A 26,952-nucleotide genomic window follows, 5' to 3' on the forward strand; every position below is an offset into this window, starting at 1 on the left:
ACTCTTTACCAAAGAGTCAGACGAGCGCTGTTGGAGATTTTGCAATAAACCAGGCCACTGGACGCTCTGAAACCACCAACGTTGACACTGTTTATTCTGACATTGAGGTTCTCGTTTCTGCAGTGAACAAGCAGATCCCTATTCTGCAATGAACTTGGTACCTGATCTGACGAATTCTACCGTGAAACTGGACATTTTTTAGTTCTTTTTTTCTCCAAGCAAACTCTGTCTTTTATAGGCTTTAGTTAGTGGACTCTAACCATCCTTCCCGTCATTGAGGGCGACGTTACATGGCATAATTTGTGGTCTAAGATCGACCTCACCTTTGTACTTTAAGATGTAATATTTATGAGAATGAAGTACTTGAAAAAGTTGGAAAACAAAAACGCCAAAACAAGTAGAAATGATATTGTTTGTCAAATGCAGTTAAGTCGAGGAAGAATGACAATTTTATCGTTTATTTTTGCATGTCAATGCCATACCATAGTGCATGAACGTCGTGCACAACAAAGCAACGGTCTCCGAATATTCTCATTTTCTGCTGTCTGAATCGTATCGAACTAGAACTGAGATCGAACACGCCATCCACGATCATCCAGCCAAAACCACGCACGCAAGATTTATCAAAGTAAAATACGTCCTAGTATGCGAACCTTGTCACGTGCATTACTTTTGCTATGACCCACTAACAATTTTACTGGGTCTTAGGTTTCTGTATGCGATTTTAATGGTTTTCACGCTCATGTGAGTCATGCTTTTTAAAAAGATTACATGATTAAAGATAAAGATGTTGGTACTAATTTTAGCGTGGAACCAAATTGATAAAAATTTGACTGTCAATGTTTTTAATTTTGTTATGTGGTGACTTATACAAATGTAGTCAAAAATGGGTTTGACTATTACATCCAGGACTGTAGGATAACAACAAAAACAATAATAATAATTAAATTAAAAAATATTAAATAAGAAACTTGTAAAACAGATGCCTTCTTCAGTTTAATTATTAAAAATTGTTTTGCATCAAACTACAGTTTTCAATACTCAAAATTTAACAGATGGAATTTGTTCTAGTAATTGAGTGGAATTCTCAAACAAACAACAGACACGTGGGGCACTGGTGATGTGAGCATCATCAAATTTAAAGATTTTTATCACAGCAGAAGATAATTTCTGTAGTCATAACCTCTTGTTAAAAGTGCACTCGTACCAAATGTCTTTCTTATTTTCTTACTTGAACAAAAAAAAAATACATTTTGTGCTTCATGTCAACAAGTAACATTGTCTTTTAAAATCACTGCACGTAGCAGCAATCATTATGTAAAAGAAAACTGCAGGTATTTCATAACTTCTCTACTGCAACCCGTTTTATAACGACTGTAATCTTATCTAAGATTTCCACTGTTGTAGACATCCACATTCACAAACAGGAGGAGATATGTAACTCTAGATGAATCACCAAGGCAAACTTGCACCAGACCCCTGTAGATCTATATTCTGGATTCCCCCTCCTGTAATTTGAGCCCAATATTTGGTTGAACTTTCCTAATCAGTCAGATTAATTGTGCTGGTCAAATAAAATGCAACAATGGGAAATTTCTTTAGGCCTACACAAACTTGATGACAAGACTTAATTATTTAATATTTTAACCCTCACGAATGGATGACACTTTCATTTTCTTCTATTGTCTGGTATGAAGAAAGACACACTAAAGTAATATTAAGAAGTGGCGTTGTTTCTCATTGATTTTACATAGGATCAACACAAACGGAATTTTATCATGTTCACAAAATGTACACCAATTTTTTATCATTATTTTCAAATGAGGTAAACACAACGCTTTGTCATTATTTTCATATCAGGTCAACACATACAAAATTTTGTCATTATTTTCACATAAGGTCAACATTAACAAACTAGATTTATAACACATAACTACATGTAACTACTTTTGTAACACATTACGTATATTTGCAGTTGCACAAGCATACAATACATGATAATGACACAGTAGTGTTGTACTGTGTCACAATACATATGGTTTTTCCTGGGCTTCAACTTTAAAATGCAACAAAGGAATACTACACTTGCAAATGCTTATATTCCACAGATTTTCACTTTAACATAAATACTTTAAAAGGAAAGGTCTCTTAGGATAAATTGTTATGATTATCTTCAAATTTTTTAAAATACATCCCATTGCAGAACAGAGACAGCAAAACTAAAAGAATTACCAGTTCTTCAATAATAATTATCTCTGCAAAGCTTTTACTGTACTGTACTAGTAGGTAGATTTGCTGCCCGAAACTGGGTATAAAATCCCAATCTCTTTGATCCTCTGAGTTAATACACCATCTTGATATATGATGAGCAAATAAATTCACGGAATGTCCCCGCTTGAATTAAAAATCCTGTTAATCTCCTGATTGGTCAGTTTAAAATCAGATTTGGTCATCACTGGCTGATATAATGATTCCTTAATATCCACATAACCAATCATGTTGCACATGTTTCTTCCCTAGCTAACCAAGCATAATTTATAAGAAATCTCTGGCAAAATACACTTATTGACAGTACAAACAATCAAGGAAAAAAAAAAAAAAAAACTGTGTCATGTAACTGCACAGTACGGAGAAGGTAACCACCTTCCCCGATTTGTCCATAATCACTGCCAAGTTTGGTCATCTGTGAGCCATAAAATCCAGTAGTCTTCCTGTGAATACAGTTAGTACAGGATCCAGCCTGCAAGTCCGTGTATGCCATTGACTAGTCTCAGCCAAATGTGTTTTCTCCGCTGTATGCTACGTAAAGGAAGCCATCTTCATCCTTGTGTTCTTCAAAAATACTTCCCATGCTGGCACTGAAAGAAACAACAGACACATTTAGGAGGTGTTTGAACATTCATTTGCTTGAAAAGGCTTATAAAATGTCACATAAAACAGATATGCATGCAACATCAATAATTTTAACACAACTTCACCAAAGGTAATTCTGATTATAGTTTATGTGATATTCTTCTCATTCCCAAAAACAATGAAAGCAAATCTACATACAGTTGCACAATTTCAATATGACAGAAATAATTTCAATCATTCCTTAAATCTATATGAAAGGCATATATATATATATATATATATATATATATATATATATATATATATATATAAAAGCTCTTAATATTTCTTACATGATGAATATGAACTAGGTCTGCTTTATAAAATAAAGAATGCTAGCTTAAAATCAATCTAAACTGATAAACAAGATAATTCCTTTTAAAAAGAATATTACACCTGTATATCATAACAAAAAGTCATTGCTGATTTTTTCAGACCAGTACTCTGTTAAAGGGATAACAACTTTTCAGTTTGGAGGGAAAAGTGACATAAAATGTATTTTCCAGTGGTAAATGCCATTTTCCCAGGCTTTCCAATGGTTTATGAATCTGTTCCCACATTCAAAGTTAGTCGATCATTTTTTTAGGTGTTTTTATTGTAATAATCTCTTTAGAGATTATTATGGGGGAAGCCATCTATGAAGGTGCAGCTGGTCCACTGGCATGCACAGATTTCGGAATAATTGGAATAACTATTGTATCTCTATGTGTTGTTTACAATGTATTTATTGTGGGATTTTGAATCTCATGAAGAGTTGTTATCCCTTTCAACTTCTGTGGACTGCTATACACTTGTCTTGAACTTTTTTGACTTAAAGCTTAGGTCTGTTTTTGATCTGAAAACACCCCAGGCTGTTACACCTATGATATGTCGCACTCTTATCACCATTGGGTTCTATTTCCATATCCTACTGACTGCCGAGATCAGCCTTGCTTCTCAGTCCAAACAAACAAACTGAGACAAGATAAAACTTTGGACTGTGACCCCAAGATTTGTCTCTGGGCATTCACCTTCACCAGTGGACCACTACATGTGTATTAACTTTGGCTGTCAGACATAATATATGTCCAGGGAGGCTAACTGGCTCATTGCCAAGACCTGATCTCCATGCAAGTGTGCATCTATCAAGATAATAACCTCTCCCTTCTTCCCTTTCCTACTGCAGCCACTCTGTCATCAACTTTACCGATCTATTTTCAAACCATACCTGACCAAGCACAGTGATATACTGCGAAGTAATTTACTAAATTTTTCAAGCACACTCCAATATGTTACCTTTTTAAAGATGTAGCATTTTTAGACCCTAATGAAAACAAAGCCTTCTGATACAAAGCAAACTACAAAGTAACTTTTCAAAACTTGTGAATCAAAATTGCAAGTTTCACTGACAAAATATTGTTTAAATTTTATTTTGACTAAATTTGTCTGAATTTGATGACAAATTACTGGAAGAGTACACTCTAATCTATTGCAGCTACTGAAAGAAACATTAGAACTATAACACTACTAGTACTTAACTTTTTCACTAAAGTCTGGATGTTTTATATTTCTCTCTCTCTCTGTCTCTCTCTCTCTCTCTCAAAGTCATGTGAGATTTGGCAATATTATATATATATAGATATATATATATGCTTGGATGTCCAGTTTCTTTCAAGGTGTACCAGTTGGCACTTTGGTTTATTTACCAACACTTATGTACATAAAGCAATTTTATAAATACGAAAACATCAGAAACATATCAACAACACATGATTTATTGGTTATCAAGTGATACAATCTGTACACATTGATAATACTGTGGTTGTATTTCTGCAATAAAAAAGAGTTCTCTTGTACTGTATTGTTTTAAGTGCATGTCTCTTCTATGTTACTGACAAATACATCTGATATTTCTTGCTGTACTGTGTGGTCTGATCTGATAACTTATAATTATCAGGTGTATTCATATACCAGTGTGTGTCCCCGTTAAGTGTGACCTACTCTACATATAGTAATAAAACACAGGGTGTTGTACACATACTCTCATATACTAAGGGCTAATTCCCACTACTGAAGCTATTGCTTTGCATAGATCCATCCAACTCCGTGTAGAGTAGACATGTAGTAATAAAACACAGGGTGTTGTACACCTGCTCTTGTACACTACAGGCTAATTCCCACTGAAACTATCACTTTACATTGATAGATCCAACTCTGCATGGACTTTAGCTGAAAGCAATAAGATCAACAGATTTACATTCCCCCTCTTGTTTCCAACATAACCAATGCCATTATTGTTAATCTGTTAATAAGATTGCACTCAGCGAGAGTCCCCAAGGAATTGGATCGATCTATGTAGACTGATAGTTTCATTGGGAACCGGCCGTAAGTCTACGCATGTTCTGTGTGTTGTACACATACCTCCTCTATTCAGATTGCAACATCATATATATATGTAATACAATTTTTGTTAGCTTAGATCTGGGTGTATTTTTTCGAATGATCAAAATAACATACATAATCTGATATAGCGGTTTTATACAATTATAGGATTGGGGTGAGGACAGTATGTTGCTTTGCAGACCTCAGAAAAGTGATATTGACCAAGACAATGCCGGCACAAAGGGTAAAAACCAAAAGACCAAGCAAGCATCTAACAAAGATTTAAGACTGTCACCTGTTTTCACCTTAAGATCAGGGACAAAGATCATGTCACCTATACCTTACAGCTACTTCACCTGAGAACTCAGGTGCTACAAGGCAATATACTGATCACTATCAGACATGGACAAGACTATGGTTACATGGGACTGAACTCTATTTACTTCAACTACTGTGCTTATCACCACCTCTGTATCTTCCCCCCCCCCTTTTTTATCAATTCATGACTCTTGAACCAACCAACAACAATCACAATTGTTTGAGCTTTATATCGTACAAGCATAAGGAAGTCAATGAAAATAAAGATCGGATAAAGAGCAACTTATGCTTGAAGAATGTAAATAAATTAAAAAAGAATGGTCACCTTGATGTTGGTAAAACTTTTCCTACAAAAAGGAAGAGTGCCCTCTCAGGTGGAAGCTGAATCCTCTTCCTGATGATCCACATAAACTGAGCCACTGAAATATCACTTGGGACAAGAAATTTCCTTTTGTCTATCTCTGCAATGTTGCTTCTTGGAGCTTTCTCAACCACAACCTGAAAACAGCGTTGGATAGAAGAAAAACTGTTAAAATCTGATTCTGGATACAGACCCAAGTTTAAAGGGACACAAAGAGCATTAAGCCCCTTTAAATGTAGCAAAAAATTAATTTTCCATTTAACCACCAATGTATGTGTATGTCGCACCAAAACTTCACAGAATCATAATCCGTAAGTCTGTTTTTGATCTTTAACTTTAAATTCATTACCTTTGAGTCCCACTAATAAAACAGAAAGATACTCACAAATATTTCATTGGATATATATGGTTAAAAGAAACATTTACAATTCAAGAACAGGTTAATTATTATTTTCTCAAAAGGGGTACATCTTGGTGATAATGAGAAAATTGCTATAACTTTCATGATTTTTCAAAAAAGGTTAATTCTAAAAACATGCTGAACTACATAAATGCTGGCTGAAATATCACTATTTTGTCAGACAGATGAACAGAACATTCACACTTTACATATAATGTTTAAAACAGTTAAACATATATGGTATACACAAACCCAAATGCAGGTTACAGCTGGTTTATGTTGCATAATATATAACATATATTCCTAAATATCTATTCAAGTTTTTTTTTAAATAAATTTTTATAAAATTTTTTTTTATTATTCCAAAACAATAAACTACATAATTTTGAGGTAAGAAAGTTCACTCACTGGAATTCTATCAGGATACTTGGAACGGATTTTGGCAGACTCACATTTACGGGTATCTGAAAAAAATTTTAGTATAATTCATCACTATTCATTCATTCATGCAGGACAAGAAAAGCATGAACAATTGTATTATATCAAGAGTACAAATAATCAGTTATTTCTTACTATTCTGCATGTCACTGTTAGGGAATCAAATCTTATTAAAATGCACACATTTTTATTCCCTCCTCCCTACCTCCCAAGTAAGAAAAGATATTCTAAAATCAAATTGGTCATCAGAACTCTTAACTTAAAACCCAAAGACATACAGAGGTCTACATTTCAAATTGATGTATCAACACACCCTCCCTTTCATCTAAATCACAAGACTGATCATATTGGCCATTCAAATGAGAAATCACCATTTACCTCATCCACAAATAGACCAAAACCTTGTACATGTACATGACTTAATTTCTTTTATTTTGCCTAAGTTGAGAAAATGTCCATTTTATCACTTACATAGAGGCCTCCAAAACCTTTTTAAAAATTATGATCATACTTGCATCAGCATTCAAGAAGTGCTTTGCTTAGCATATATCAGACATCTGTAATAGGACTAGAATCAGATGATATAAAATAATAACCAAATAATTAAATATCAGACTGGGTGCACTTTAGAAAATACCTTGTCAACACATTTTTGCATCATATTTTTGGAGCACAGCAAAAAACAGGTTCCCTGCTATTCGTTTTGCATGGACTCAGGAGAACAAACATGCAACCCTATATAGGAAATTGTTATTTGGAATTGTGGCCAGAATACCAACTCATACAAAGGCCCTAGCAATGGTCATTCAGTTATATGCCCTAAAATATTATCTTAGGTAATTCTAGATTAATCTTAAAAGGGTGAGATTACTATATAATTTAAGTATAAATATTAATGATATAATTTTTTTAATTAAATCTAACCATTATGTTGCTGTACTGTATTACAAATGAACAATTCTGAAATCTGGAAAACATTAATCATCAAATATGCACGATGATAACTAAACCAGTCAATGACATATTCTACAAGTGAAATGGTTCAACAAAAACTGCATTTTATTTTTTTATCACGATTTAGTCTAAATTTTAGAACTTCCTCATATGTATCAAAACATAACCAAAACAATTAAACGATTTATAGCAGCACATGCATACTGTCACACTATTCTAATAGAGTGAAAGCATCATGGTCATTTATTAATCTAATTTGTACAATCACCATAGATTCACTGTCAAATCTTGTTAACAAACAAGGGGGAATTCCCATCCCAACCTGGCCCTTTTTTTCCGTGTAAAACGGGGTTTCCTTCTCACTTCATTCCATACTATCCATAACACTATCATGTTCATATTCTAAGAACTTATACTTACCAAATGTGTTCTCTTCCTTAAACTTGAACTTCATTTTATAGTGTAATTCAATATAACTTCGTAGATCCGAACAAGAATCTGTACCTTCGACCAGATGTAAACACTTCCCTATGACGTCATCGTCCGACGTCATGATCACGAGAAGTCTCGTGAGTCAGGCATGTGTAAACGATAACAGAAATTAAAACATGCTTCCCCAATTTATGATAAATCTTTTTAATATTTAAAATCATGGAAATCTAATGATAAAATGTAGATGATTTGAAGTAATAGAAATTATAAACTGATATTTCTGAGATCGATATGGGACGGTTTAAGTCGGAGGGGGGGGGGGGCGAGTAGAGGTGAAAATGCCATGGGGAGGGGGGTCTGGAAATTTTTAAGCAAAAATCTTGAAATCTTGAAATTTGAAAATGACAGAAAAGAGGGGTCTTGAAAAAAGTAATTTTGGCTACATATATGAATTGAAGTTTTTTCATCTTTTAATTTTCTTTAAACTTCCCTTAAAATTTTCATTTATAATAATTAAACTGTTTTTATATATACCATGCAATACCTTTTCATCATGCAAAATATAAATGAAGTATCATATGGTATGGGATGTTTGACATTGACCCAATTTTTTTGGTATATTTTATGATTTATACACCATTGCTCATACAAAGTGACTAGAATACATGTATGTATGTAAAATATCAATTAACTAATCTTGCCATGCAGTGATCAAATATTTTTTTGACTTTCTTTTCACGCTTCTCATTTTCTTTTATAAGAATGAATGGGACAAACTGTATAGTATTTAATCCCGTTTTATTATAAAGCACCTACATGTACTGTAGAGGTAAAAATCAACAATGTTTATATTCAATTTTTTTCTTTGTAAAATTATTCTACGTTTCATCCAGTTTTTTTTAAAAATCAAGTCATAAGGCACTTTTGTAACTTGCTTAACAGGCCAATTTTATAATTTCTATTTTTTATTGAGACGCACGTGGGGGGGGGGGGGGGGGGGGGGATTTTCAATCAATCCAGAAGGGGGGTTCTGAAAAAATTAAATTTTTCTCTTTTGGATCAAAGGCATTTTTCTCCTCCAACCCACTTTGACTTAAATAAAGACCCATCTCTAAAGTTGGTTTACAAAACTTAATTTCTAAAGGCACATTGAGCAACAATTTGTTATGATCATTAATTGTTCCAGTTATATTTTTGTTAAACCTGAAATTGCCCCGCTTTCAACAAAAGAGAATTGTTTTTGTGTACCTTTTGTATTTGTCACCAAACATAACTGGTTCTCTGGATAGGACAACAAATTATAGTATTCTTGAAGATATAACATCATATGTGTGCTGTTTTGTCATCATGTCTTATTTTCTTTTTTGTATTGCAAATATGGAAGTGGCTCAGACTCTTTCCTACATCTCCCTCCCTCTGGTTCCTCTTTCTCTCTCACACACACCTAGCTGTATGGCTTTCAAGTTTGTGAATTTCATGAAATGAGAACATGTAAAATGATTAAAGTTAAATACTTTTGAAAAAATGTTTTAATTTTCTATTTTGTAGATTATTATGCTACTGAAAACTATTCTTTCTAGGCTTGTTAAAACATGAATTGGATTTCAAACGGACTTTTTTGCATAAAATCAGCTCTAGATACACTTGAAGTGTATATTTCTCACATGATTTGAAATTTATTTCTCAAAACAAAAACCTCAAGTCTAAGTGCTTCAGTTATTAGCTGAGATATTCCACTGTTTCTAACACCCTAGCTATAAGTGTGAAATTTTACTCAATTCAAAATCCTAGGGCTTTCAGTTTGTATAATTTCCCCCGCACAGCAGCTCGGTGTCTTCTCTGCCATTCCTTTGGTTCATGCCGAAGCCACACTCACTCCTGCAACCAAGGAGCACTGATGTCCATTGAATTTTTGACTGCTGGTACCCCTGTCTTTGCCTCACCTATACTGTAGTTGATTGAGCAAATATATGATTTTATGTGGAAAGTGAGTCTCAGCATGATTTTAAATGGAAGTCAACAAGTTTGCCTTCATGCAGCTAACATTTACGTTTTAAGAAAATTTGCAGTAATATTATGGTCGGTAGTCAGATTTCCCTGAAATTTCATAAATTTCACTTAGGTTCTTAATTCATACTAAAGAGTTTAATTTGGGAAAAAACTGAAACATTCCCTTCAATTATTGTTTTCCCAGTACTAATAAATTTCTTTTAAGGGGATATAAATGACACTGTCAAGTCTTCTGAGCGCCTTATAATTTGGTTTCTTATAATTATAAACTTTACCACAAATTGATGATAACCAGGTCTGTAAATTCACTGTAAAAGTCTGAGAAGAATTTCATCAGCTGTGTTATGTTATAAGAATGAAGTAACTTTTCTTCAGTTTTATTTCCAATCTCTCGATATCTAACAGAACATCTTCATCGAAATATTGGAGGTAAAACAATATTAAGCTGTTGACTAAAGAAAAATTACTTCATTAATTCTCACTGTAAAAGGTTCTAATAAGCAAAATTGAGTATCTTAATTGTAGTGATATTCTGTAAGGATCGAGTGTTGCCGGAATGACATCTGCCACTCCCCAAATACTTAGAAAAAACTCACTACAGGTAAACTCACTGTCTGTTTTGAGACTGCATGTCTACTGTCAGCTGCAGCATTTGGTTGGCAATGTGTTGAAAGGATTAAAAAAACAATAGTCAAGTTAAAAAAAGGTCAAGTTTAATATCTCCTTTTTCTACAAAAATAACATTTGCTCATTGCTAAAAATTTAAGGTGGCAGGCCGCTTACATAAGATGGCACAAGCTCAATTAGGTGTAGTGCCATATAAAAACAGGCCATGGAGAATACTGGGCGTCGTCTCAGCCAAATGTGTTTTCTCCGCTGTAAGCTACATAAAGGAAGCCATCCTCGTCTTTGTGTTCTTCATAGATACTTCCCATGGTGGCACTGAAAGAAACAAAAGATGTATTTTAGGAGATGTTTTAACATTCATTTGCTTAAAGTCATATGAAATGTTAAGGGGAAGGGGCGTGTGTTAATGTCCTCTTTACGCTTTTGAACAAAAAATTATGATGATCATTTTTTTAATTTTTCATCCTGTACTAGCTCTCTGAAGGGGATAGGGTGGGTCTCTGAAAAAATTACATACTCTTGGTAGACTTGTAAAAATGATAATAAAAATAAATGACCCTAAAGCAAATATACGTGTATTACACTTGTAGTGTGTATTATCAAAACAACAAATACATGTTTCAGACCTTTACAATAATTATTAACTGCTGAGGACTGCTATAAGCACTCATCTTCAACTAATTGTAGGATACCAAAATTTCTCCATTTCATTCAACAAGGGAATTCTTAAACCACCCAACATAAATAACATTTCTTATTATATATAAACTGGTTCAATAAAAAACAGTAAATATATGTGTTTGTACATAAAAAAAAAAATATATATATATATATATATAGGTAATGAAAAATCAGATAAACTCAACAAAGATACACAGCACTTAATTAATATTTATGATCACCTTGTTGTTGGTAAAACTTTATTCACAAAAAGGAAGAGGTTCCTCTCGGGAGGAAGCTCAATCCTCTTCCTGATGATATACATAAACTGAGCCACTGAAAGGTCACTGGGGACAAGAAATTGCTCTTTGTCTATCTCTGGGATGTTGCTTCTTGGAGCCTTCTGAACCACAACCTGAAAAAAAAAAAAGGGTTTTTAAATCTTCCAGTACATTATTGCCTGTGGTTGATAATTTTTTTTTACATTAGAAGAATCATGGAGCAATTTTCACTCACTGTGCAGAAACATAAACAGTTATAAAGAGTGCCCACAAAAAGTTGGTCATTTACTGTACATAAAATATGTGCCATTGTACAATAAATTGCCATTGTATTTTGTCTAAATATCAAAATGAAATGCCCTTGTAATTTTTAATGATTCCAAAACACTGATTTCCATCAATAAGGCCAAAGTCAAGAAAGTTCACTCACTGGAATTCTATCAGGATACTTGGAACGTATTTTATCCGACTCACATTTACGGGTTTCTGAAACAAAATATAATTTACAATAATTCATCACTATTCACTTTTTTTTTCAATGCAGAACAATTTTACATGAAAACCATGTCTAATTGTATAATATCTGAATATTTCTGAATATTCTGCATGTCATTGTCAGGAAATCAAAATTTTTTCAAGGTTATTGTAACCCTTTACTATCATCCAAATGTACCGAAAATGAGCTTTTACCTGCATCTAATTATTCAGGAATGCATATATCTTTGTGCTGATTAATTTAAAACAATGAAAAAGCCCTCGAAAATATAAAATATCGGTGTTTATATTTTTTCATTGCAATCTATAAGCATAGAAAACTCAAAGCTTTAATCATCAATTTAACACCTTTCTATTGAGGTGAGAGAGCAATCGGTATGGGGCATAACTTCATCCCTGAACAAGATTTTATCATGAAATTTGGCAGAGTTGTCCATGAGATAAAAGACTACAATCCCCTGCCATCATTTTGGTTAAAATTTTTTTGTTATGGAGTTATGAGCCCCTCATTATACATTTTCATTAAACAAGGGCATTATTTTTGAACGATAAAATCTGAACTAAGACAGGGTTTTGGAGTTCTAAATATTGTCATTAAATCAGCAATGAAACGGTGATGGTGGGAGTTCAGGTAAAAAAGAAATTTGAAAAACCAATTTTTCAGTTTTAACTTCAAAATCGTGATTATGACATCACCTGTGAGGAGGCATATGTGTAAATATTAATTAATTTAGTCACTGAACACTAAAGATTTATCTATAACCCAAAAGAATGTAAGGCAGTAAATAAGGAATTTTTGGGTGAAGGGTGACAATATCCTTAAATTGCACACACTATTTTTCCCCTTTTTTATATGATTATGACATCACCTGTGAGGAGGCATATGTGTAAATATTAATTAATTTAGTCACTGAACACTAAAGATTTATCTATAACCCAAAAGAATGTAAGGCAGTAAATAAGGAATTTTTGGGTGAAGGGTGACAATATCCTTAAATTGCACACACTATTTTTCCCCTTTTTTCTTGAGTAAGAAGAGTTATTCTAAAATCAAGCTTGTCATCAGAACTGTCATATTAACTTCAATCCAAAGACATAAAGAGGCGCATTTTCCAACTGATCTGTCTCAACCCCCCCCCCCCTTTTCATCTAAATTCAAAGTAAGTCCACCTTGTTCTTTTTTTTTTTTTTTTGTGTAATAATAGCTCGAGATTATTATATTTAGAAAAAATTAGAAAAAAAATAATAAAAAAACAGGGACTAACTTTGAAATGGATTCATTAACCATTGGTAAGTATGTGAAAATTTTCCTTTACCACAGAAAAATTCCTTTTTTGGCCAAAATGAACAGTTGTTATCCTTTTAAGTAAATACCCTGCAGCACTTAATTCTTTGTGCCATATTTTAGAGCACAGAAAAAATTATACATTTTGCATGTCACAATTGACCTTTAAAATGAATGATGGCTTCTGGGTGTGACAGAACCGTGAGAAATCATTATTCGGAATCTGCCCTGAATTTCTGATTACCAGCTCATATAAAATATACTGCAACAAAGATCATTTATATATATATATATATATATATATATATATATATATATATATATAAGGAAGAGAACACTATATATATATATATAGGCCCTAAAAATCTTCTAAATTAATTCTAGGTAAATTTTAAAAAGGTAAATCTTAAAAAGGTAATTCAGCGATTCTAATATTTCCTTAAAATTATAAGTAAAATTTAGCCATAACTGCTTTTAAAATAAATAAATAAATAAATAAATAAATAAATAAATAAATAAATAAATAAGTTTAAAATTCTGAACTCTGTGAAAAATTAATGATCTAGTACGTACAATGATACCAAAGCAAATAACCGACAAATCCTACAAATGAAATGTTTCAACAGAAACTGTATTTTATTCATTTATTAGTTTATTACATGTACTCGCAAATCTTGTTAAACAAACAAGGGGGAATTCCCACCCCAAAGTTGACCTTTCCGTTTTAAACAGGGTTTCCTTTTCAATTAACTTACCAAATGTGTTCTCTTCCTTAAACGTGAACTTCATTTTATGGTGTAATCCAGTATAACTTCGTAGATCCGAACAAGAATGTGTACCATCGACCTTCCCTGTCACGCTGCAGTGATTTCAGAAAAAATAGCTGACTACAGACCGGTCAAATTGGGTCAACCCAGGTCATCCACTACAACGTCATCCGCATCGTTCGACGTCATGATCACGAAAAATCTCGTGAGTTAGGCATGTGTAATCGATGAACAGAAACAAAAACGTGCTTTCAACGTTATTTCCCCATCAAATATTTCTTTAAACAAAACGTTTTTGATATAACTTGCTAATATTTTATTCTAAGTAAAATTTGCAAATGAAATATAGATGATTTATTGAGAAATTAAGGTTAAATAAAAATTTAACTAAAATCTGAGATCGGTAAAGTTGGTTTACGGAAAGGCACACGGTGACCTCTACAATGGCGACCGATTCAAGACTACCAAGCGCTCAATCACTTGTGGATTATAAGCTTAACGAAGATGTTTTAAGGTATGTAATATATAGGTTTATATAAGGAATGTACAGAGAACACAGTGACAAATTACTAAAACCACTGGATTGCGTGGTTTTTGTTAGACAGCACATCAAATCGAACTGTTGAAATATTTTGAAGCTTTACGGATATCGATTTTTAAAAATTAAAATCATTGTGAAATAATTTACCATTTAGGTTTTAATAGACACATATATTTATTAAATACAGCTGGTAGTAATGGATATAGGAAACTCTTTTCGGCATCATTTGGATTTGAGTACAATATTTGGCACTGTGTTATTCAGCCCGCAGTACCAGCCGTGATCGTATAGTGGTTAGTACTTCTCGTTGTGGCCGAGACAACCCAGGTTCGAATCCTGGTCACGGCATAGCTGTGAAGCTGTGTTACGGCATGTGGGCTTACCTTTTTTTTTTTAAAGATTCTTTTCTTTTTGTTTAAAATAACTAAGTTTGTGATATATTTTTTAAATCTATTTAAAAAGTTACCTTAATTTAAGAAAAATCATAATAGATGGTGTCAGTGGGGAGTCATAGCCTCTGTTACTTAATTGCTTTGTCAAGGGTAGCTTATCCCCAGGAACCCATCCCTTGGGTACATATGCCTCAACTTTGGTCTTTATTGTCCAAAATAAACAACATAAAAATAATATAAGGAATTGAAAACTGAAAAATCAGGGGAAAAATGAAAAACTAATTTATTTGAATAGCAGAGACATTATGTATATAAGTAAAGGGGGGGGGGGGCATACTGCATAAGTACTAAAACTGGTGTAGAATGAGTGTTGTGATAAGTATATAAAGGCACAAAATTCTGTTTGATGCAACATTCATTCTGTCTATTGGTGCAAATTATCTAACTTTGATATGGAGAAATTAGTATATTGATTGTTAGGGTTTATATCTTATTTGTTACTTTTCAGTGACAGTGGAAGTTCTTCTGGAGATGAAGAAGACAAAACTTCAAGAAGCCAGTCCCACAGCAGCAAACACAAGGAGAAGAAAAAGCATAAACACAAACACAAGCACAAGAAGCATAAAAAACACAAACACAAAAAGAACAAGCATGAGAAGACCAATGACGAAGAAGCCGATTCCAGGAGGAAGAAAAGGAAAAAGTTGGAAGAAAACCCAATCGATGACTTAGAAAGAGTAAAGGCAGATCTCAGGGCAGAATTGGAGGCACAGTCTCTACAAAATGGAGATTCATTAAGTGAGTCAGATGTCAAAGGTCAAAGTCATGGTGACCCTGAAAAGGTCAGTGCTATGTCTCTGATAGCATCAGGCTACCTCAGTGAGGAAGAAGGTGAGGTGGACCATGAGGAACATGTTCACAGACTCCTCGAGGAACGCCTTTTGGCTGCAAGAAACCAGCCAGAAAATGATGAGGACCAAAAAAGTGAGACCAGTCATGCTCATGCCAAAAGTGTATCCAATGATAATGACACCAATAATGACATTGAAGAAGGTGAATTTGACCAACCGTCCTCCAAAGCAAGGCGAGATAAAAACAGGGACAAAAAGAAAAGAAGTCGATCCAGGGACAGAAAACGCAGTAGATCTAGAGATAGAAAGCGAAGTAGATCGAAGGAAAAAAGACGAAGTAGATCAAGAGAGAAAGAGAGACAAATAAGTAGATCGAAAGAAAGGAGGAGTGGATCCAGAGGGAAACGAAGCAAGTCCAAAGAGAGAAAATTCAGGGAATTCAAGGAGGAAAAATCCCCTTCACGGAAGAAAAGTCGCTCACCAGTCAGAAGGAAAAGTAAGACACCGCCGCGCCATAGGAGCAAGTCGCCCAACAGCAGGCGAGACAGGCCATCAGAGCGGACTAAGTCACCTGATAGAAGAGAGTCGAGAAGAAGGTCCAATACACCTGATAGAAGAGAGTCAAGACGAAGGTCCAATTCAACTGAGGTCAGAGGCCGCAGGGAGAGGTCACCAGACAGACGCGACAGGTGAGTCTTCATAGAATAGAAATTAAGAGAAAATCAAATGTGTACTGTGGAATTGAAAATATGCCAGTCCTTTGTATTCTAACACCTCTGGTAAGGAAAGTCTTGTGGGGAAATCTGATTTGGCCACCACAAAATGTGTGTGAAATTTACCTGTCTTTTATTTTCAAACCCATCTTTTATGAATAGTCTTGCTTCAAAACCCACAATAATCAAGGCCAAACATGCGGAAACTTTGCCAGCACTAAACAGAAGTCATTTATTTTATGAGCTTAGTCAGGCTAGCTTATGATAAAGTCATCAATACATTATCAAATTTGAAGGGTTTGTTCTTTGACAGAGGAAGATGGATTTTTTTAAGTAAGATCCAAAAATTGTTGGTGGATTCCTGCCTTGAGCAACCCCTTACCCCAGAAATAAGATTTCAAAGATTGTGCATGCACAGTCCAAATTGACTGTCAGATGGTGTTTACAAAGTTATTGAATTTATGGGAGATGAAGATCTTTCAGATTAATCGGTAAATTCAGATATCTGGGTGTTATTTGTATGACCCCTCCCCCCTCTTCAACACTTGCATTTTCTGATTTTTTTTTTTTTTTTTTTTTTGAGATCCATTTTTATCTCTAGTTTTATTCAACTATATTGTATTCCAGGAAAGAGCTGTCTGAGAAGGAACGTGAGGCAGAGTGGGAGAGGCCCAGGAGAGGGGTGGAGAGGAGCCGAGAAGCCAGGGAGAGGTCCAGAGAGAGATGGCTGGCAGAGAGGGGAGAGAGGTGAGAAAATTATCGTCAAGTTTCTTCAAACATTAGTTGAATACTAAGCTGTTTTCTCAGACAAGACACTTCCTTTTTGGGAATGAGGTTATAGATAGAGTAGAAATCTCAGCGAATAGAATCACTCTCCCTGATTTCTATTTGCCATTTGAAAAAGAGGTAATTTAGAGGAGGGGTGGGGAGAGAGCACTTCACTATTAATGGATTCCTTAAAGTCATCAAACTGTAGGCTCTTTCCCCAAAAAAGGTCCCCGGTAGGTACTTTGATACTACAGCTCGGAAAGTTGAGCTGTTCAGAGAAAGTATCACTGAAACTTTGAAAATAACTGATGAAATTATGTGTCACCTGGTTCAGAAGATTATATGTTATGAATATTTAACATACATTATTTGATAAAACTGACCATTGCAGCAAAATGACTCTTAGCAAATTGTCTGCCCAGACGTGTTATATAATATTAAGATATTACTTGTGCCAGTTCTGAATTTGTAACTGAATTATATTTTCTAAGCTTTAACTGTAAAAAAATCTAAATAGTTCAAATACACATTTCTTCTCCATTAGATGAACCAGTTTATTAACATGTGTTTATATTTTTCAGATCTCCCAGAAGAGGTGCTAGAGACCGTGCAGGCCATCGCAGCAGGTCACGTGACAGGAACCGTCGCAGAAGTCACACCCCAAGTGCAGAAGACAAGTTCAAGGGCAGCTTGTCCGAGGGTTTGGCACTGCAGGACAAAGAGTCCTCAGAAGAAGAGTAAGTTTCTTCACAATCGTCATTTTCTCCTTTCTGGTGAATGTAACATTGGATAAAAAAAAACTTAACTTCAGAAAAACAGGAACATTAGTGAATGCAATAAAAATAGTAATGATATTGCTCCAAGTCAATTTTTGTCAAGCCATGAAGCACATTCTAATTATGCTACAAATTGTGTAAAATATTTAGAGACAGGTTCATCATTGATTAAATTCAGAATAAAGATTTTATAAGTTTATTTCCTGGATTGAGCAAAGTGTTGCTTGTTTTAAATTCTTCCTATCAGGTAAACCTTTTTTTTATTTCAGAATTATTGAGGACATTGAGATTTCAGATGATGAAGATGAGGAAAAGATTATACAGAGGCGGAGGATGGAACGCGAGAAACTGCTCTTGGTTAGTACTATATAAAAAAAAAATTCAGGCATTTACCATTTAATAATTTATATGAAAATGAAGCAGGATTGTAAATTTTCTATTTTATGTTAAAAAATGAGTATATAACATATTTCAGCAAAACCACATGAAAAGATTAAGGCACAAGTCAACAAAATGTTTTTAAGATTAATGTAAATCTGTTTGATCTTTCTTTATCTATTTTCATCTATCTGTTCAATTTTAAATCTAACTTTTATTTATATAATATGCAAGGATGTAAATTGCATATTGTGGACCAATAGTCAGTGATGACAGGTTTGTAGTCATTAATTTATTTCATTGTATTTTCATGGTTCAAATCGAAATTGAATTGTAATTCCAGCAACTCCAGACCCAGGAAGACAGCCGTGACATTGCCTCACTGCCACCTGGTGAGGAAAGCAGAGCTGACTCCGACTCTCAGATGCCCAGCGGAATAGCCTCCCCTGACAGTGATGTCAGTGACGTAGCAGACCAGGCAGCTGACGATGCTGCAGAATACGCTAGGATGATCCTCTCGTCTAATGACTTTGAGGAGTCCATTAACGAGAAGCTGAGGCAGATGACCAGCTATAAGGAGAAAACTGAAGAGAACGGAGGTGAATATTGGTAGTCTGTGTTTATATTAGATGTGATGCTGATAATAGGTCAGATACAGATATGAAGGTTATAATGAGGAATTCTTCACACGACAGCTAAAAATCACTCCAATTCTTCATTGTCTGACAAAACATCTTCGTCAGTGAATGTGGTTAGTGTTAAAGGTATTATAGTAGCCATGGCCTCCACTTAGAAGTAACCCCCCCCCCCCACCTTCATTTCATCTACACTGCTATCCTCTTGTTAATAGCTGATGTTTGAAGAATGTATTATTGTAAGTTTGAATGCATAACTGTTTACAGCTTATTAATTTTTGCTAGGAAGAGAAATATTTAAAAAGGCATTGTGAATTTTTTATTTATTGTTTATGGCCTTTGTTATTTCGTCACTCAGAATATATCATAATATTCTAATTTTTTTCTTTACCTTAGATACTCCAGAAAAATCCAAGTTTGAGACAGAAAAAGAAAAAGAAGATAACAAAAAGAAATTTTCAAATGGCTTGGATATGTTCTCAGAGGAGGACATATTTAGCAACGAGGACTACAATGTGAGTAAAATATCTGTCTCTATGTTATTGCTTAAATTGGTTGAAGCCTTATTTTTTACAAATTGCTAAAAATCACTTGCATAAGACTTTTTAGGCATATTGTACAAGTGTTCACACACACACATATTAGTCGAGTTGCCAGAACACTAACCCATCAAAGTTCTACATGTGGCTGTGTGGAAACTTGGCTTCATTGATTTACTGGAATTTGATGAAACTAGAACTGTAACTACAAGTGCAGTTTTTAAGACTCAAAGCAAATAAAGAAGACCAGGAACTAATGCAAATTTCCTTCTTTCAGAGCCCCAACCTGATGCGGCAGGTGTCTGGTATTGGCAACGATAACCCGTCTCTGACTGACAACTGGGACGATGCTGAGGGATATTACAGTAAGGAATTTCTTCTGTTTTGGTGTTCTGAACTTAATTTGTTTTCCCCGTCCTAGGCAGTTGTTCAATTGAGAGGCCGTTCAAACATCACCTAGTTTTAGTGCACTGGCCCTAAAGCTGTAAGGATATGTGTGCTTGTAGATCAAGAAACAGTCACTGCATCTTACATTTTGGTCTAATCCATCCAATTTGTGGAATTCATGATATTTAATTCATTGAATTAACGAAGAAAGAAAAACTGAAAAAGTAAACAGAAAAACTATCATACTTAATTCATTGAAGAAGAAAGTAAAGAAAGGAAGAAAAGAATCTGAAAAAGTGAACAGAAAAGCTCCCTTTCACCTTTTCTTTTTTACTCATCTAACACTACGGTAAAGTCTTGAAAATTTCGTCGTTCTTGAAAATTTCGTCGACAGACGATTTTCCGCCGAGGTAATTTTTTTCCCCTTGAAAACTTCGTCGACCTTGAAAATGAGGTACTCAATAATTTTTGAAAAGTTCGTCACCAAATATGGCCGCGTTGTCCAGCTCAAACATGAAGGTAATGCGTCAGTTGATTCAAGACAATGATACGATCAGGATATCATTGCCGATAACACTCTCAATGGGAGATAGGAACAATAGTGCGCCCCTGCGAGCGGTTACTCACAATATAAGTGGTTAAGATGTGAATCCCCGTTCTTAATTGCGGGAACATCGGCCTTTTGTCTAAATAGTTTCATTACTATTACCTGGCTCAAGGTGCGTTATCAAGCCGGCAAATAAAAGTCACAGGCCGCGGCTTTGTCATTTGTAACGCCGTTATTGTTATCGGCGGCTGTCCTAAATGAGGAAGACACAATGAAAAATCAAGATATTATCTCGAAGGGAAATGTACCCGTCACTTCTATTCATGTCCATGTTCAATTTAGGACCATTTAACAATTACCTGGCTCATCCATGGAGATCGTTCGCAATGCGAATGGGACGAGATGGCAATTTTCATAGCTTCAGCAGAGAATCTTTCGCGTAATATTGTCAACAGATCGTTCGCGATCCAAACGAGACAAGAAGAAAATTTTCATATTTATAGCAGACTCCGTTCGCGTAAGATCATCAGCGGGAGATCGTTTGCGATCCGAGCGAGACGAAAAGGCAATTTTCATGTCATCATCGGGAGATCGTTCGCGATGTAAGCAAGAATGAAATGCAATTTTCAAATTAGTGCAAGGAACTTAGTTTGCAAAAGATCGTCAGCGGGAGATCACTATTCTAACCCCCCCCCCTTTGAATTTAATAAATAATATATATATATTTAATAAATAATATATATATATATTTTATATATATTTTCATTTTATCGTAACCCCCCCCCCCTTCCCCGCTCATGGCATATCTTCGGCGGAGAATCGTTCGCGTAAGATAATCATCGCGGGATCGTTTGCGATGTAAGCAAGAATGAAATGCAATTTTTATATTAGTTCAAGGGATTTAGGGAACTTCGTTAACGGAAGACCGTCAGCGAGAGATCATTATTTCACTCTCCCCCCCCCCCCCCCCCCCCCCCCCCAGACACAGACACACTTAGGATTTAAAAAATATCTTTTTCATTTTATCTTTAAACAGCCCCCCCTCCCCCGCTCACGGTATATATTCGGCGGAGAATCGTTCGCGTAATATCCTCAGGACTTTGTTCGCGTTAGATCATATCAGAGGGAGATCGTTCGCGATCCTAGCTTGACGTAAAGGCAATTTTCATATCATCGTCGGGAGATTGTTCGCGATGTAAGCAATAATAAAATGCAGTTTTCATATTAGTACAAGGAACTTAGTTTGCAAACGATCGTCAGCGGGAGATCATTATTTTAACCCCCCCTCCCCTTTGAATATTATAAATAATATATATTTTTAATTTCATCTTTAACCCCCCCCCCTTCCCCGCTCACGGCATACATGTATCTTCGGCGAAGAATCGTTTGCGTAATAAATCGCCAGGACTTTGTTCGCGTAAGATCGTCAGAGGGAGATCGTTCGCGATCCGAGCGAGACGAAAAGGCAATCTTCATATCATCATCGGGAGATCGTTCAGTTTTCATATAAGTTCAAGAAACTTAAATTGCGGAAGATCGTCTGCGGGAGCAATTATTTTAACTCCCTGTAAATTTTTAGGAAGTTACAGATGGTACTTTTAGAAGGCCTGACATTCAATCCTGGGAAAAGCCCTGCAGGCAACAAACGTTGCCAAGTGCATAATTTTTTTTAAATATGTCGCAGCCAGGTTATAATGCAAGGAGGCAATTAAGCTTATCTTGATCCTTCTCCTCTATCAGGAGGTATTTTTCTTACCGAGAAGATAATTCTCAACACATTTTCGGGTACAGTAAGTTAAATTTAACTTAATCGAGATTCAGTAATAAATATATTATTATTTACCACCAGAAAACGACTTAGGAAGTAGTTTTAAATATCCCACAATATAGGAGGGTCAAAGATAACAGTCGCTAAGGATAAAAGCCCAAAGACCGGATTTTTGAAAATTTCGTCATACCCAGGAGTCGGGGAGAGGTAATTTTGAAAAATTAGTCGGATTTACACAATTAAAAATATTAATTAATTTTTAAGCGACGAAATTTTCAAGACTTTACCGTATAGTTGTTTTTCACTAATTTTTGAACAACTTAACAAGTGATCAGGAGTCATTGGTAGACCTCCTGTACTGTCAGCTATATATTATTTGGAATCTTTTTGTGACGCCATTCTTGACCCATTTTCAGGGGTACGTATTGGTGAGACGCTGGACAAACGCTACCAGGTGTATGGCTTCACGGGACAGGGCGTGTTCAGTAACGTGGTGCGTGCACGCGACCAGGCACGTGGTAACCATGAGTGTGCAATCAAGATCATCAGGAACAATGAAATGATGTAAGTGCTGCCCTCTGGAGGACTGTTTTAAATACGAATACTTCTGTTTTACTTCATGAAAATGAAATAACTTGAATCTACCTAAGTAAAGATATTGGCGAATTGGGGATTAGTCTGTATTCAAACTTAGTTAAGAATAGACCCATTTTGCTCAAAGAATGATTATCTGCTTAGATTAAATGAAAATGTTACTGAATTGGGAATTTAATGTGTATTCAAATTCAGGTCTTTTTGTGTTTTTTTTTAAATAATCTGTTAATTTTAATAGATTGATTTTTAGGAAGAAAGATGACTGATAACTTAGACTATAAGGTCTCATTATAAGTGGGGGAGTAAACGAAAGAAATCTGTATAAGACTTCATAAGTCTAGTAGCCAAAGATGGTAAATAAGTTGTGGTGATAACTCGTTGCTTGTTAATGCTAACTGTTATTGGATTTATAATTGTGGTATGTTAAAGTAATTGTAGTTGAGGTTTTGGTTTTTTGATTATTATTAACTTTTATATGTTTTCTAGGCACAAGACAGGGCTGAAGGAGTTGGAGTACCTGAAGAAGTTGAATGATGCAGATACAGAAGACAAATTTCACTGTCTGCGGCTGTACCGCCATTTCTTCCACAAGCAACATCTCTGCCTCGTATTTGAATCGTTAAAGTGAGTTTTTTTTCTTCTAAATACATGTTTGTTATGGCCTCTGACAAGTACTGCAAAATTTAGCTAAAAGTTTGCAAAGGGAAAAAAATGTTCACTATTCTCACAAAATTTATCATTAAGTTCAAATTTATGTGTGCAAAATTTTCAGAATGATTCAAAAATATTTTATAGAAATATTTTCCAACCAATATTTTTCATTTTCGTTGTTATATAATATAATATAATATAATATAATATAATATAATATAAAAACTTTTAGCATGAACCTGCGTGAGGTGTTGAAGAAATACGGGAAAGACATAGGTCTCCATATTAAAGCCGTCCGTTCCTACAGCCAGCAGCTGCTCCTAGCCCTGAAACTGTTGAAGAAATGCAGCATTTTACACGCAGATATCAAACCTGACAACATCTTGGTGAGATATATTTGTTTTCTCATTTGTGTCTTCCTTTGAAATTGTTTTTTTTTTTTTTTTTTTTTTATTAATGCAGTATTAAGATATATTACATGCAGCAAATTAAAAAGGACAACGTTTTTGGTGAGCTTTGCTGCTTGTAAATTTTCAAATACATGTTTTATTTTTATTGAATTCAGAGATGCTAGCATTGATATTAAGTTATTATAATGACTATTTATTATTTGTGCACATAAGTGAGCCATGAAAGAAACTATATTATTATTGTTGTTGTTATTATTGTTAATAATACCAGGTTAATGAGTCCAAACTAGTGTTGAAGCTGTGTGACTTTGGTTCGGCATCCCACATCTCCGAGAATGATATCACACCATACTTAGTCAGTCGATTCTACAGAGCGCCTGAAATCAGTGAGTATTGAAATTTTTTTGAAGCTTAAATCATTGAATAACTTAGGACTGAAGAATGGTCTTAACTGTGATTTTTCCGAAATTTTCTGGTGATTAAGTGTTGACATTCCCAGCTTAATGAAAAATTTTCTTTGCAAAGGCCCAACTCTCATTGTGTGCTTTTAAAATATTACTTCAATCCTACATGATGAATTTTATCATATCCTAGAGCTTTTTCAGTGGAGGTCAGGGCACACCACTTGTGTGGTCACTGTTTGTTTAAATCAACTCTGATGACTGTGCTGAAGTTATCTGTTGTCACTTTCACTGTTGTTTAAATCATCTTTGATGGCTTAAAGCTGACGTTATCTGCGATCACTTTCACTGTTTTTTAAAATTTCTCTGATGACCTTTGTGCTGAAGTTATCTGTGGTCACTTTCAGTCCTGGGTATGGGCTATGACCACAACCTTGACCTGTGGTCAGTGGGGACCACCCTGTTTGAGCTGTACACTGGGAAGATCATGTTCCCTGGGAAGACCAACAATGAGATGCTGAAACTGATGATGGACATCAAGGGGAAGATGCCCAACAGGGTGATACGCAAGGGAATGTTCAAGGACAACCATTTTGATAGCACTTATAATTTTATGTATCATGAGGTCGATAAGGTGACACAGAGGGTAAGAGTTACATGTCATTTTAAAAATTTTGTTCCATCCTTAGTCTCTCTCTCTCTCTCTCTGCTTGCCTCTGCAATTTTGAAGCATTTTTGACAACATTTGACCAACACAGAAACAAAAACATTTAAAAATCAAGATTTCATCGATCGAAGATCGTATTAAAAAAGATGATATGTGAGATGTGTACTGTATATGTTATGTTTCAGTAAAAAATAATTAAAGTATGTCCCCTAGATTTAAATTAACGGGATAGGACAGTCCTGAATACCTCTACTTATTGGCACCAATGGCTTGACTCCCCCCTCCCCCACGCCCCTCATAATGCGTTCACAGCAGGAAAATATTATGTATGATGTATTCTAGGAAAAAGTAACTGTCCTCGGCAATGTCAGCCCCAGCCGCGACCTTCTCGCTGAGCTGATTGGCTATCAACGACTTCCTGAGGACCAGATGAGGAAAGTGACTCAACTCAAGGATCTTCTGGAGAAAATGCTCATGTTGGATCCAGCGAAACGGATCAGCATCAACCACGCATTAACACACCCATTCATCCAGGAGAAGATTTGATCATCTTGAGAGAGCCAGAGATAATATTATGACAACTGGAATCAGGTTTGATTGGTGATAAAGGTTGTACTGATCAAAAATTAGGAAGTTTTTGTTCTGACTTATTGGTTGAAATGCATTATGACAATACAAAGAACGGAATGAGGTTTTCTTTCCTCTTCTATGATTGAGTGAAAGCATTTTGAACAAAGTGCAGACGTTTAAAATCTGAAAATACACAAGTGCTGAAACTATTGCCTCAAAACAATGGACCAGCTGATGGAGGTCTTTGACTCTTATAAGACAAAGAATTATATTTGTATGATGAGAAGATAGACATTTCATTATTGTATTTTTGTGTAAAACATTGATGTGTGAGATGTATGCATTTTTCAGGTTCTCTGACCATGAAGTAGCCGTAGGAGATCAAAAGTTTATCAGGTCTATTCAAAATGGGATACAGATCTTGAACTGTGCATACATTGTCACCATGATAGTAATCTGACTTAAAGTTGTCCATTCCTTCTTTGACAATTTCATGCTGTGTTGATAGAGGGTGCTGCAAGCAAGAAAAGCTGGCAGGATGACTCGAATTTGATGGGGTCACAGAAGGAGTTGAGACTTCCTCAATGGCCATTTATTTTTACATTTTATTTGTTATGTTACCATTTTATGATTGATGTACTTCACATGTTGTAATACTTGGAAAGCTTGGTTGTTTAGTCAGTTAGAAACAGATTAAAGTAATTGTAGTCTATGAAATGTAATGATTTATTTCCCATCTGTTTAAATAAACTTAATGGTTCAGGAAAAAGTTTATAAGTTTTTGTGCTGTCTTCAACATAAAAAATCAACTTCTTGCGTTTTCTATGTTGCAGTGTCAAGTTTCATCCTGACAATGAATGACCTGAAAAATGTTTTGCAGTATAGAAAAATTGTTAAGAAAAAGTTTAAGGGTTTAGCACCTAGATCTTAAGAAGTTGATTTTTTATTGTTGTACAAAAATATTAAAAATTTTAGTAATCCATTAACATCTACCAGCAATGTCAATGTTAAATCTCCTTTTTTTTTTAAAAAAAGAAATGATAATCCAGGGATTTTTACACAACCAATCTTTTCAAGTTATTG

The 26,952-nt window shown here is 34.8% G+C and overlaps 4 protein-coding genes and 1 non-coding gene across 5 annotated transcripts in view; 2 read left to right on the plus strand and 3 right to left on the minus strand.

Annotated features, from left to right (window-relative positions):
- LOC147762345 (RNA helicase MOV-10-like) overlaps positions 1-21,509 on the minus strand; it is a 156,082-nt gene extending 134,573 nt beyond the window's left edge. The window contains exon 1 of the mRNA XM_087012116.1: positions 20,610-21,509. The gene's annotated coding sequence lies outside the window, so the exon portion shown is untranslated. The remainder of the gene's footprint in view (positions 1-20,609) is intronic.
- Positions 1,945-8,331, minus strand: LOC106178512 (gamma-aminobutyric acid receptor-associated protein-like 2). The gene is made up of 4 exons (XM_013561723.2): positions 8,145-8,331; positions 6,741-6,796; positions 5,897-6,069; positions 1,945-2,858 (listed from the first exon to the last, which is right to left on the minus strand). Exons 1-4 carry the CDS (start codon positions 8,275-8,277, stop codon positions 2,771-2,773), a joined length of 450 nt encoding a protein of 149 aa, XP_013417177.2. The 5' UTR covers positions 8,278-8,331; the 3' UTR covers positions 1,945-2,770.
- Positions 10,858-14,457, minus strand: LOC106178447 (uncharacterized). Its single transcript, XM_013561633.2, has 4 exons — positions 14,270-14,457; positions 12,165-12,220; positions 11,696-11,868; positions 10,858-11,108 (listed from the first exon to the last, which is right to left on the minus strand). Exons 1-4 carry the CDS (start codon positions 14,301-14,303, stop codon positions 11,021-11,023), a joined length of 351 nt encoding a protein of 116 aa, XP_013417087.1. The 5' UTR covers positions 14,304-14,457; the 3' UTR covers positions 10,858-11,020.
- LOC106178463 (serine/threonine-protein kinase PRP4 homolog) lies at positions 14,543-26,891 on the plus strand. The gene is made up of 14 exons (XM_087012115.1): positions 14,543-14,795; positions 15,723-16,754; positions 17,406-17,525; positions 18,128-18,283; positions 18,592-18,679; positions 19,044-19,299; positions 19,732-19,850; positions 20,152-20,239; positions 22,993-23,140; positions 23,657-23,794; positions 24,054-24,207; positions 24,503-24,617; positions 25,040-25,278; positions 25,642-26,891. Exons 1-14 carry the CDS (start codon positions 14,725-14,727, stop codon positions 25,843-25,845), a joined length of 2,928 nt encoding a protein of 975 aa, XP_086868241.1. The 5' UTR covers positions 14,543-14,724; the 3' UTR covers positions 25,846-26,891.
- Positions 15,099-15,170, plus strand: Trnah-gug (transfer RNA histidin (anticodon GUG)). The gene has a single exon. It is a non-coding gene; the product is annotated as a tRNA-His (tRNA).
- Positions 26,892-26,952: the final 61 nt, after the last annotated feature.

Source organism: Lingula anatina, chromosome 4 (assembly GCF_051362555.1).
Source record: "Lingula anatina isolate TDL-2025a chromosome 4, LinAna3.0, whole genome shotgun sequence".
NCBI classification, from domain to species: domain Eukaryota; kingdom Metazoa; phylum Brachiopoda; class Lingulata; order Lingulida; family Lingulidae; genus Lingula; species Lingula anatina.

Excerpts from the sequence above, each read along its gene's own strand:
- LOC106178512 (XM_013561723.2), bottom strand. The coding sequence starts at position 8,277 with ATGACGTCGGACGATGACGTCATAGGGAAGTGTTTACATCTGGTCGAA. Across the intron at positions 6,070-6,740 it reads AGTATCCTGATAGAATTCCA|GTTGTGGTTGAGAAAGCTCC; the intron begins GTGAGTGAACTT and ends CGCTGTTTTCAG. Across the intron at positions 2,859-5,896 it reads AAAGTTTTACCAACATCAAG|TGCCAGCATGGGAAGTATTT; the intron begins GTGACCATTCTT and ends TGTTTCTTTCAG.
- LOC106178447 (XM_013561633.2), bottom strand. The coding sequence starts at position 14,303 with ATGAAGTTCACGTTTAAGGAAGAGAACACATTTG. Across the intron at positions 11,869-12,164 it reads AGTATCCTGATAGAATTCCA|GTTGTGGTTCAGAAGGCTCC; the intron begins GTGAGTGAACTT and ends TTTTTTTTTCAG. Across the intron at positions 11,109-11,695 it reads AAAGTTTTACCAACAACAAG|TGCCACCATGGGAAGTATCT; the intron begins GTGATCATAAAT and ends TGTTTCTTTCAG.
- LOC106178463 (XM_087012115.1), top strand. The coding sequence starts at position 14,725 with ATGGCGACCGATTCAAGACTACCAAGCGCTCAATCACTTGTGGATTAT. Across the intron at positions 14,796-15,722 it reads CTTAACGAAGATGTTTTAAG|TGACAGTGGAAGTTCTTCTG; the intron begins GTATGTAATATA and ends GTTACTTTTCAG. Across the intron at positions 24,618-25,039 it reads CTACAGAGCGCCTGAAATCA|TCCTGGGTATGGGCTATGAC; the intron begins GTGAGTATTGAA and ends GGTCACTTTCAG.